Source organism: Leptinotarsa decemlineata, unplaced genomic scaffold (assembly GCF_025532065.1).
Source record: "Leptinotarsa decemlineata unplaced genomic scaffold, Ldec_3_MD MMD2_P_RNA_scaffold_2, whole genome shotgun sequence".
Lineage (NCBI taxonomy): Eukaryota > Metazoa > Arthropoda > Insecta > Coleoptera > Chrysomelidae > Leptinotarsa > Leptinotarsa decemlineata.
Window position 1 is genome coordinate 15,079,679 of NW_027412529.1, and position 12,934 is coordinate 15,092,612.

The following is a 12,934-nucleotide window of genomic DNA, read 5'->3' on the forward strand; positions in this document are numbered from 1 at the left end:
TGTAGAGCTGTATAAAGTTCTCCATTTTCAAATTGTGAAAGGAAAAAACACCCAAAGAAGGTCCATAAAACTCTGATTTTCTTCAAAGAAAATGACTTTCTGGCAGAAAGAGAATCATGATTAATATTCTTTTATCATGTTTGATAATTTCTTATCAATCTTCATGAGTGTTTTATGACAATGCATATTTTCAAGTGAAATTCTAATATGTATGACAAACATAAAATGCTGAACCCGGTGAACCGTTCATTGAGTCAATATTTAATAGCAGTCATGATCAATATTTATTGAGCAGTACAAATTCTATATAGGGGGAGAGAGCAAGCACAAAAAGTGTGAAATCGGTAGGATCCGTTCTTTCATAAATAAATGCACAGGTTTACGACATTTACCTGATTGAATAAATTAACATTGGTTATAAAATAGTAATTAGATGTCTAGAATTAGATGTCTTGCTTCTAAATATAATTATTAAGATAATATTGAATAATTCAATAACAATTGAGTAATTTAATAATAATTGAGTAATTTATGGATGGCCCTTTAGGCCATCCATAAATTACGTCACATGTTAATGAGGGGGGAAAGTATCACCGTAATGTGACATAGTGTGCCAAGTGGCAGGAGAGTCAAAAGCTTTGTGACGTCACATGTTAATATTTAAAATACCAACACATGAAATTAATATGTGAACAAAAAAATTTAAAAATTGGAACTTGATTTATGTTCATAAATAATTTAGTACTCTCGCTATGAGATAATGTCTCACGCAAAAACATTTAACTTCTAAAGCAGGGTTGTAATGCAAGTGAGATCCGAAAATTCACAGGAGTTCTGAATGGTACGGGTTAAAATAAGTTTAAGTCGTCGGCTAGTGCTCTCTCGCTTTTCCACTATTCCACGCGTCGGTTGCTTGCGAGACCTTCGACATTGCTATTGTTTTTCTTGAGAATTGAACCCCCGTGACGTCACATCACGGGGGGTTCTGAAAATGTGACAACCAGTGACAAGGACGGCGAGAGGGTCTAAAAGTACTAAAATTCGTGTGACGTAATTAGTGGATGGCCCCCTAAGGAAGAAAGTGCTTTTTTGTTCAGAATTAGTTTTATTCATCAACGTAATTTCCAGTAAGAAACACACAATCATTCCAGCGCCGCTGTAACATTTCAATATCACTTTTGTGAAACGATTCATCTTTTGCCTCAAAAAGGCCTCATTTTTAGCGATAACTACTGATTCGAGCAGAATTTCTTACCGGTGGACATTTTTTGGAATTCTGTAAACAGCGAGTAGTCCTGGGAGCCAAATCTGGCGAATATGGTATATGCGGGAGAAATTCGAAGTCCGTTTCATGCAATTTTGCTATATTTTCCATCGATTCGTGACAATGTGCATTGTCTCAATGAAGCGACACTTTCTTTGTCTTCGAATGGGGTCGTTTTTTCCGAAATTTTGGCCTTCAAGCGTTCTAATAACGCTATATAATATTCGCTGCTGATGGTATTACCCCTTCAAGAAAGTCGATGAATATCACACAATGCATATCCCAAAATATCGAGGCCATAACCTTTCCAGCCAATTGTTGTGCTTTCGTGCGCTTTGGATGAGGTTCACATGTGTCTGTCCAGTAAGAAGACGATTGTTTTAATTTCGGAGTGTAGTGATGAATCCATGTTTGATCCATTGTCACATATCGATGTGAAAATTTCGGTTTGTTATGTTTGAATATGGCCAAACCCTGCTCAGAATCAACAAGACGTTCTTGTCAACAGTGAGCTATTGTGGCACTTAATTTCAACAGACCTTTCTCATAGTCAAATGCTAATGTAATATAAAGTCGACACATTCTTTTGACGTTCTCACAATGTCAGCTTCCTAAGACAACTCCACTTTTCGATCATTTAGAAAGATTTTGTGGATTTTTTTTGTTTTCTGGTGTTCTGCCTCATTAGGAAGTCTACTGTGTTCTGCACCATCCGTGTTTGTACGACCACTTTTGAAGTCAGCAAACCAACGTTCAATTATTGTTTGTTATGAAGCGGAGTCCTTATAACACTTTTCAAGCCATTGTTTCGCTTGAATGGTATTTTTTCCCATCAAGAAGCAGTGTAAAATTAAAACACGAAATTGTTTGTGATCCATTGTTTTGAAAATAACAAAAGTAGTGTCACCACTCTTAGCTCAATAACATACTCATGAGTAGAATATCATAGAATAGTCCGAGAAATAGTCCCTTAAATTTTTGCCGCAACTTTAATGGACACCCTTTAAACCCCTAATAATGAGGAGCAGTAGTAGTAGTAGGACATTCCGCATTATCAGAAACTCTTCTGGAATGATGACCCAATATGTTATAGGTTGTCGATGAATGCTGTCTAAAACTTTCGAATGTTCCGAACTGCTTCAAAAATATCTAGAAGGCAAAATTTTTAATGTTCAGAAGAATGATCTTCACTTGAAAACGGGAACTTCTTGGATAGGCCAGTGAAGCCCTGGCCTAGGGCAGCAATATTTGAGGGGCGGCAAAACTACCAAAAATATAGAAATGAAAAAAAAGGAAGATAATCTTCTTCTGTGTAAGGACGAAAACAAGCACTACACAAAAATCCTTAAGGCGCTCTCAGAGCGGTGCCTGTGCGAAAGTAGCGATTCGTATCGGTTTTGAATCCCTGGAAATTGAATCCATTTGGAAAAACGTTCTCAGGAAGTTTATTACATATGAATTCAGTTCTCCAAATGTAAGAGTTTTTAAACAGTGAAGTTCGAGGTGTACTGAACTGAACCTCATAACGGTGAGCAGCCACAGTCCGTCGCATATTTCTGATATGTACCGCTCTTGGAATCAAATGTGCCAAGTCAATTGAAAGCATCTATGAAAAAGAGACCAATCTCCAACTTTTTTTCGATATTCCAAGTTCTCAAGGTTGCACGTGATATTCGCGTCTCCAATCAGGCGGATGGCGCTATTCTGGATGAAATTCAGCAACTTTAGGGTATGTTTGGGGGCAGAGCTCCATGCATTAGAACAATACTCCAAAGAAGGTCTGATCTGTGCTTTATAAAGCATAAAAAGTTGCTGAGGTCTGTGAAGTTTTCTGGTTCTAAACAGTGTTCCAAACTTTTGAGAAGCAGCTTTTGCTATTTCAGCGACATGATTGTGTTAAGACATATTGGTGTCCATTTTAACCCCCAATAAACTTATTGAAGCAGAAAGCGGAATTGTCTGACCTGACATTAGATATCCGGTTCGTAAACATTCATCTTCTTGGAGAAAATCAAGGCCTGGGTTTTTGTGGCATTGAATTGAACCTGTTGACTTTCACCCCAATTCAAAATTACTTCTAGACCCTCATTAAGGTATGCGACCTCCTGATGTACGTGAAGATGTGCCTCCGTAGCCAATGAAAATTAGATCAAATCAATTTTCATGAAAAGTTTCTCACAGAATATTTAACAAATAATTTTTTTCAATTACTTCTTAATCTACGAATGAGCCGTTGAGTTTTTGATAGATCCATTGTAGTCTTTATCCAATGATGTACTTATTATTTCATTACTTGAATTAATTATATGCTTGTTAAGTGTTTAAAAATTACTAAATCTGAATAATTTCACAATTTGTTTTCAGCGTTAAATGAATATTCTAATAGATATGCATGTATTATATATCATTAAGGTATTCATTTAAACATCAGGATATTTTTCACTAATAAAAATAATTTTTCATGAAAAATATATCTTTTTTTCCCATATTCAATTTTTTTACTTCCTCAAAAAAATTGAAATTGAAGTTTTTTGAATTATATTAATATAAAAAAATATTTGTCTAATCTTCAATACTTATGTATCTATAATGTTTATTATCTACAATTAGAAATTATATTCTCACGAAATGAAATTATTTTGAAATTGAAATTATAATTTTGATTCAAAATTGATAAAATTCAGTATAACATTGAGAACGGCTCGATAAACAGGACCTAGTGCAGCATCAAGCCTCAATACGCCACTGGGTATACTCCGAGAAGTATCTCCGAATAGTCCAAGTTATTTTCAAATATTCCAGATTCTAGAAGGGGAAAATTTAGCACTTCAATCTACCAAAGTACCGCTTTCAGGTAACAACAGTAATATTCGACAAGCTGATGTGATACTGTGACGGAAAAAAATATATAGGGTGATATGTTTGCTACCTACCTATGCTGATCTTAGTCTCGGATCTCTAGTCAATCAATATAACGGAAATAGTGTATCAAAAATATGTTTTATTAAAAATATAACAATAACAATTATAGCAAACTCAGTGATAACAATAAAATACGAAAAACAGCCCATTTGAAAGATAAAATCTATATAGTGATGACGTGAATAGTCTACCCCCTTCTTGACTTCCGAACGAGATATTGAAGTCCAGCTTTTATTATCAAATTGAAAGAGGAGTCTTGTGGTATCCCGATCGATAGGTGTTTTCTAAAATTTCTTCAGTTCATTCCAAAGAATGTTCAGAATGTATATCAATCGCTTCCTAATAATAATGAAGTCTGTTTACAAATTTATTTCCTACAATATGCAATGTTCATGGTGTAAGCACCTCCTATCCACGAGTTCTGAAAATTAACTGCGGCTTCACATATCATACATCTCCTCAAAAACATCTAGAGGCCTCGTATCGACAAACCCAAATGATTAAGAGAATCAAATCCAGGCTGATAGGTCATGATAGAACGGAACTTGTAGTAACAAACCTTTCGTCTGGTACTGCGACATACATCAACGTTAGTTTATGCATTGACTGCGAGGACGCACGTTACATCTTGCACATTCTACAGCTTATGTCTGTCACACTAGCAGATAAAATTTAGCAGATGAAATTTTTGGTACTTTCATTTCCACTCGACCATTCCCTATCATCCCAGATTTTATTCTCTTCAATCATTACTCCGGCCGTGGAAGTCCAACCCAAGTGAGTTTTCAACTGATGTTACGTTTCATCAAGGTAAGATCGGTTTGGCGATGACTGTATGTCAATTATCCAAACCGAAGAATAGGCCCCCTAGAATGACCCGGTAGATCACCTGATATGACACTTTTGAATTTTCTATGAGTATTTGTGATATCTGAAGGATGTGATCCTAACGAAATAATTTTAGAAACATTCCATAATAAGAGAAATGAATTCGTATATTTAGATACAAACTTCATTATTGTCAGAAAGTAGATGAACATTTTGAAAATATTCATTTTTTCAAATAATATTCATCGTATATTTGCAGATCTTCGAAACGAAACTGCTAATCACTCAAGATTGGCTGACCTGATTTCAAAAAATGAGAAAATGTTGAATATATAATTGAAATACCATCTAATGAAATATCATAGGACCCCAAAGAAGTACTATTGTGGTTTGTATGAAAAAGTACTGAAAATGAAACAATTTCAAGTTAATTTTGTTCAACTTTGGAAACTTGTCCTTTTCAAAAGTTAAAAGGGGTGGAATAATCACCTCAGCACTGTATAACATTTTTCATCTCCCTGAATTCTATTCCAAATAGATAAGGGAGTTCAGATTGATATTCACTTCAATAGATGAAATTTCTTGGCTGCATGAAAGGAATACCTCCAGGGTTGAATTGCTGTTCTCTCCATAGAGATAGATCGATTGAAGGCAGGGTGTCGCATCTCACAAGTGGATTTCTGGAAACGAAGTAATTGGATAATTATGTGATCACTCAGTCAATCTGCTTCATCATTCGAAGAATGAATTGTTTTTAACAAAACTACCTACGGAAAATGGTTTCAAATACGATCAATTGGATTCTCAAAGTAAACATATACAGCGTGCCCAATGCATGAGAACGAAATGGTAATAAAACAACACCGTTTTTAAATTTCATGCAATGTATAATGAGAAAAGGATTTTTTTCATAAGAATTACAATTGTGTTTACATTGTACCATTTGTGATTCGATTCCCAATCGATAAAAAAACGCACCTTTGCTATGTTTCGTTGATAGTAGAAATTTTGACAATGACCAAAATGCATAGAAATACCATGGTGGTTGAACTGTTTCGCTTTTGTTTTCTGAAAAAGTCTCGACGCAAGAAATAATTTTGATTAACCCAACTTTGTACACATTTTGATAGATCGGTATCTGTAGAGTGACGAGGGTGAGTGTAGGTCCACATGTGACCCATTGCACATCCTCCCAATGAGTTGTCCTCCTAGGTCATCGTCCATCCTGTCCTTTCCAGGAAGGTGAACAGGTCTCTGGGAGACATCTCCTTTATATCGGCAGGTGTAGGCCAAGACTCGCCGAACACACACTCTCCTATTGACGCACATTCGCATAGGACATGCCTGACAGTTTCATCTTCCTGTTCACACATCCTGCATTGAGATGTGTCCACTGGCCCCATATTGTGAGGTGTTTCCTTAGTTGACAGTGGCCAGTCAGAAATCCTATTGTTAAGCGTATATTTTTGATAGATGTAACAAGACTCGTTTTCAAATGGAAAATCGGTGTGTGATTAGCGCTTCTGTGGAATGCCGAAGTACGTTAGATCTCTTTATTTGATGAAAAATTACCAGAGAAAATATTTCACATGGTCCAAGTGATAAGGGATATAATATGCGTCTCGGAACTCACGAATATTTTCAATAACATTTTTAAATAGACTGACAGTTTCAAAGAGAATGGGTTGATATTTCAACAAGATTTTTTTCATTGTGTGGTTTTTGTTTGAGTGTACATTTTTATAAATGGTGAAGCCAATCGCCGAAATTTTCATTGTTGTATCTCTAACAATGTCAGGGTTATTCTCACGGTACACACTCTGAACCCTTGAAAGTTACGTCATTTTTTTCTGAACAGTGGACCTATTTCGAAAAGCCACCTAGCATAAAATGTTGTTGAGAAATGTTTCCAATAAAATATGATACAACCCGTATTCTTATCGAAAAAGTCGAGGGGTAACAGACATACTCAGGAAATAGAAAGTTTTGCAGAAGTTATCAATTTGAAATAATTTAACGTTCATTTATGTTTTTTATAGCCCACCCTGTACATGATTTAGTTAGACAGTCTGTCTCTGTCTGTTTGAAATCTGTTTTTCCGTTAACCAGTTGTCACACCCCTTTGAACGACAACCCTCTAAACTTGTACGAGCTAAGGACTAACGAGGTCTTACGTTTTAACGTGTGATTCCTAAAACGGGTTGGACGATAGCAAGTGAAAATCGATCGTTCAGCCTGGGGTTTGAACCAGCGACCAACATCAGTCGATTTGAATGAGTGACAAAAGCACCCACGTCGAACCGACCGGCTACTGGAATCTTTTTTTATATTCCAGAAAATCAATAGTTGGAAATACGGTAAGCCTGTGGTATGGGACTTCACTTGCGTTGATACAGTCGCGGCTTCCCATCTAGCCGAAGTTCGAAGTCTGCTGGAACTGCAGCATTCATTGTCTGGCGAAAAATTGGATCGAAAAAAACAAAATTTCGGTAACAACTATCTGCTTCAGCCAGTAGCGCTTGAAACTTTTGCTGTTTATGGCACGGAGCCTCGGTTCGTAACGAAAGATCAGTTTTTGTACTGGGTTAAAAAGGACAGCGAACCTAAAAACGCGTAGATTGGATTAAAGAATTACTTTTGATTTTTGATGCGAAGATTTGAAGTGTTGAAAGCCCTAGGGTGCCCAACAAAGATATTTGTCACAAATATTGATGTATTACCTGGTTTTGGGTGAGTTATATCGAATTTATTATGTGTTAGCTTCAATGAGGAGTACTCATAATTTTCAAGTATTGTTACATCCTCCATCCAAAATATTTTACGTTTTCAGCTCTATTCAATTCCCAATCATCACTGAATAAACAGCATACGCTAGAATTGTCTCATTTTATCCTCTCTGTCGAACCCACACATTTTAACGAAAACCAGTTGAACTTAAAAAAAAAACATTTCAAAGTTCCACTACAGTAGTAAATGTTCAAGAGGTAGCAAACATGTATGTGAATTTCTGGAATTTCAACTAGCGTTTCCTAATATAACTAAAAACCAGTCCGTGCAAAGCTTATTGTAAAATCATCTGAAACTGAAACTTTTAACAGGTGATGATCGACTGTATTGCCAACATGCGCCCCAGTTAATCTGAGGCCCCAGTTAATCTAATAATAACACTGATGATCTTCAAACATGACTCAACCTCTGACGGAAGCACCAAACTCTTACGAAGGTTCGAAATAGATGAACACTTCAGTCTAGCAGATCTGTATTATAATCATTGTCAGTCATTGTTCACTATGGTTCTGTCGTTGAATCTGGTCATTATTACGCCTTGGTCAAAGACGAAACGGACGGGTTTAAATTTGACGATAGTCATGTCACGAAGTGTTCTGGAGATGTATTGAATTTATTGGAGTCTCTGAAGACTCCCTACTTTTTGTTTTATGAGAGAGAGAGAGAGTACATTGGCAGATCAAGATCTTCAGATGATGTGGTGCTGCATTCATTTCCGGGTTTTCCTGCAGCTGAAAGAGCAAATGCGCCACTGGAATCAATGAAATAGCCCCGGAGCGCCAATTGATTTTTGATGTTGTTTTATAATTTCATGAGTTGTATTTTGCAATTGTTATTATTTCCACCTATTCAACATACCTCTCAGATATTCGCTCAAAACCTCTTTGTTGCATAGTTTCCAGTTGATGTCCATTATCGCACAGTAATCTCGATATGCTAGCTTTACGAATTTGTTGGAGTTGCTGCAACGTGAAACCAGTGTTTTCGTTGCGATTCTCGTACCAAAACCTGTCTCCAGTACGAGTTCTATAAAATTGTTCTGTGAGTATTCCGAGAAAAGTTGGCCCAGCGAGTGTCCCTGGAACATTTTTCTCTAAGGAACCACCAACAATCAGATCCACGTCATCAGGAGTTTCATACAAAGAGGCCAGTTTTTCCACATTCTGCAAAAAATGAATATAATTGAATAACAGGATACTCGCTGGAAAATATTATTTATTCTTGTCGAAAACACCAGTCTATGTTAACATAGTGGAAGTCTAATATAAACATTGATTTGAACTATAATTTTATTGATAGAGTGAGAAACAAAGGAAACGTATTGGAAATATTGGGAAAGAGAGTTTTTGGCCTTCTACTCCTCCATCTCGATACAAAAAATGTGTGAAACTTCTGAAGAGACGAAGGAAGGAATCAATTTCAAAAAAATTAACTCTATATAAACTCTATACGTAACAGTTATTTTCATATGAACATTCGATTAGGGGAAAGAAAAATGCTTTCGAAACAAATACTTTCACATGAACGCTGAATTATACGAAAAACACTTTTCCCATTCCTTTTGTATTCAAAACATTCGTATGGAATATATTCAGATATTATTCACATAATTTCTACACAATATAATTGATGAAATAAGTGAAATCTCATTTACATAAAACACTGTCATGCTCACTGCTATACATACGATATTTAGCCATAAGAGACTTGCCTTATCGGCCCTTCAGTAGCGAAAACAGATAACATTTTAAGAAAAAACACTCAATTCCTTCATAATCACAACTTTTTGTCATAGATTGGATTTAATCCACCTATGTCATCGATAACAGTACGTAAATAACATTCATTCGTTTATTTGATTAAATCTCAGCCATAGGAATTGTACTTATGATGCACTGTTTGGATTCTTTGGTGTAGTAATGAATATTACTGGTGTTTTTTTTCCCAACACCAAATCGTTATTTTTAACACCTCGACACGTGTTTCGATCACCAAGTGATCATCTTCAAAGAGGAAGATTAAAACTAGAAACAAATGCGAGCCAACCTATTTATGCTATATAGGTATTCCATACAGGTAAATCATCCAGGCGTACCGCCCATACAGGTATACCAGCCTAAATCAATTTTGCCTCATATTGTGAAATAATAGATATGTTTATATACAATTTTCAGCTTTATAAAAATTAATTTCACAATATTGCCTATCCAAATTTATTTTTGCAATGTGTTCTTATATAGTAATCAGTAAACCCAACAACATTATTTTATTTTAAACAAGCTATATAGTATGCTCTCTAGAGGTCCGTCATCGTTATTCATAATATTGTGTTTACTTATTTCTACACTCTCATAGGCATCTAGTTGCCTGTTGTTAACTTGTCTAACTAATCCTAATAAACTGAAGTCTATGGAATGGTTTTGTTGCAAAATGTGATGGGCAACTGCTGATTTTTCAGTTCTTCCATATTTTAAGTGTGCTATGTTTTCCTTTTACTTTATTAGATCTATTTGTCTGTCCAAAATATTTTGCATCGCAGTCCTTACATTCAATTTCGTAAATTCCAGACTATTCCGAATTCTAGACTTTGTCTTTTGGACTTCCCTTCATTCCCTTCCAATATTATGGACAGACAAAAAGATCTATTGAAGTAAGATATGAGGAATACATAGCACACTTAAAATAGGGAAGACCTGACAAATCAGCAGTCGCCCATCATATTTTGCAACAAAACCATTCCATAGACTTCAGTTCATTAAGATTAGTTAGACAAGTTAACAACAACAGGCAACTAGATGACTAAGAGAGCTCTCATAGGCATGAGAGTGTAGAAATAAGTAAACACAATAATATTATGAATCTCGATGATGGACCTATTCCAAAGAACCTACTATATAGCTTGTTAAAATAAAATAATGTTGGGTGGTACGCCTGGATGGTTTACCTGTATGGAATTCCTACATAGCATAAATAGGTTAGCTCGCATTAGTTTCTAGTCTTAATCTTCCTCTTTGAAGATGATCACTTGGTGATCGAAACACGTTTCGAGGTGTTAAAAATAACGATTTGGTGTTGGAGAAAAAAAATCCAGGAATATTCATAGGAATCGTATTTAAATCGAAAGAGTATATTTTCAGGAGAGATTAATTTTTGACAAAGAAAGTTTTTGACCTTCTACTTCTTCATCTAGAAACAAACAATGTGGGAATCTTTCAAAATGGAAGGAAGCAATTAATTTCAAATAATTAACTCTATACAAAGATGTGTATATCATGCAAAAATGTAACTTTAAGACACAAACTGGAGAAATAAGCCCTTCCAAATTATTGTTCTATTAGATGTCAGGAACTGTTTTCTGCCCTCATTATAAATAGTAAGACCAGAACTTGATTTTATATGCAACCAAAAATAGTGTGCACTTATGAACGCATGCGCAAATTTTCAGTGAAATTTTATCCGATAAATACAAGGTATCAACTTGAAAACGTACCACCTTTTATGCAACCGCTTATTCGAAATTCATAAAATGGAAGATGAAAAATACATGTAGTTCTTTCTCGGAGACGGTATTATTGGTTTATTTTTCGAAACTGGCAGAACAACAAAAGCCATCAACAGTGTAGTCGAATTATTCAATGATTAAAAGTATGTTACACTTCAATAATAATGTAGACATTTTAGAATATCTTGAACTAATTACACTTTTGAAACAAAATGGGGAAGGTTACACGTCCAAGAAAGCTGCGATATTTACGAGTACACATATCAGCGACTTTTTAAATAATGCTCTCGATGAAGTTTATTTGATGGCCGAGGTTGTTGTTGTATTTTGGATTGCAGGAGCTTGTCGAATTTGTGAAATCCGCCAGGTTACATTAGATGATATTGAAGATTCGTGAACTTTATCAATTGTGAAACTCAAGCAAACAAAGAATGATGTTAACAGGAGATTTGAAGAATATATTGAATTTTACCGAATGTACATAGCCCTTCGTCTAGCAGCAGCAAAGGATCGCCGCCTGTTTTATGCATATCACAATGGAAAATGTATCAATTAGGTTGTGGGTAGCAATCAGTTTTATAGGGTACCTGAAGCAGTGGCTAATTTTCTTCAATTTGAAAATGCCAATTCATATACAGGTCATTTATTTCGAAGATTATCTGCTACACTTTTAGTTGAATCTGGGGGAAACTTGATGACACTAAAGAAACATGGCGGTTGAAAGTCAATTCGACTATTGTACAGTAAAGTTCAAATAACATATCACTCTTGCAAGGCACATTTGATAATTGTACTTTTGATAAAAAGAAAATGTAAGTTTTGTATAAAAAAATATTCTAAAATTGAATTTCTATATTTACTTATGTATATATATATATATATATAAATAAATAGATAAGTACTCTTTGATCATTCCCATATTGATTTCAATTTAAGAGCCACCGGTATACAGCTGTTTCAGCCTATTGGGCATCGTCAGTACCGGGCAGGCGGTCCTCGATTGAAGACAAAATGAGAAAAAACCAAGAAAGTACTTGATAAAAATAGCTGCGTAAACGCAAGCGAAACATAAGTGGAACCACCTATTGGTGTGACACCCAAGTCAACTTGCCAAGTTTTTATGTCAGTGTTGGTGGTTTGACCAATCAACCGATAACTGCGGTAGCAGAAATTTGGGAAGCTAACCTGAAATGCCATCGGAAAACGAATCCACATGTTTCTAGAAATGATATGAAATCTAGAAAGGTTAATGCAGTCAAGCTGCTGGAAAATAATTCCATGAAAATCAAAAAATAAATAGATAAGTACTCTTTGATCATTCCCATATTGATTTCAATTTAAGAGCCACCGGTATACAGCTGTTTCAGCCTATTGGGCATCGTCAGTACCGGGCAGGCAGTCCTCGATTGAAGACAAAATGAGAAAAAACCAAGAAAGTACTTAATAAAATTAGCTGCGTAAACGCAAGCGAAACATAAGTGGAACCACCTATTGGTGTGACACCCAAGTCAACCACCATACCATATATATATATATATATATATATATATATATATATATATATATTCATAAAAAGTGACAATTTGTTACCTGTCATCAGAGATAATATGTTAAACTTTTTTCCCGTCACA

At 35.4% G+C, this 12,934-nt stretch overlaps 1 protein-coding gene across 1 annotated transcript in view; it reads right to left on the reverse strand.

The window, feature by feature from the left end:
- Positions 1 to 4,245: 4,245 nt before the first annotated feature.
- Positions 4,246 to 12,934, reverse strand: part of LOC111506901 (peroxidase) — a 55,061-nt gene continuing 46,372 nt past the window's right edge. Inside the window, exons 10-11 of the mRNA XM_074184098.1 lie at positions 8,660 to 8,964; positions 4,246 to 5,694 (exon numbers count right to left, since the gene is read on the reverse strand). Coding sequence (XP_074040199.1) covers positions 5,580 to 5,694; positions 8,660 to 8,964 — 420 coding nt within the window. The 3' untranslated portion in view covers positions 4,246 to 5,579. The remainder of the gene's footprint in view (positions 5,695 to 8,659; positions 8,965 to 12,934) is intronic.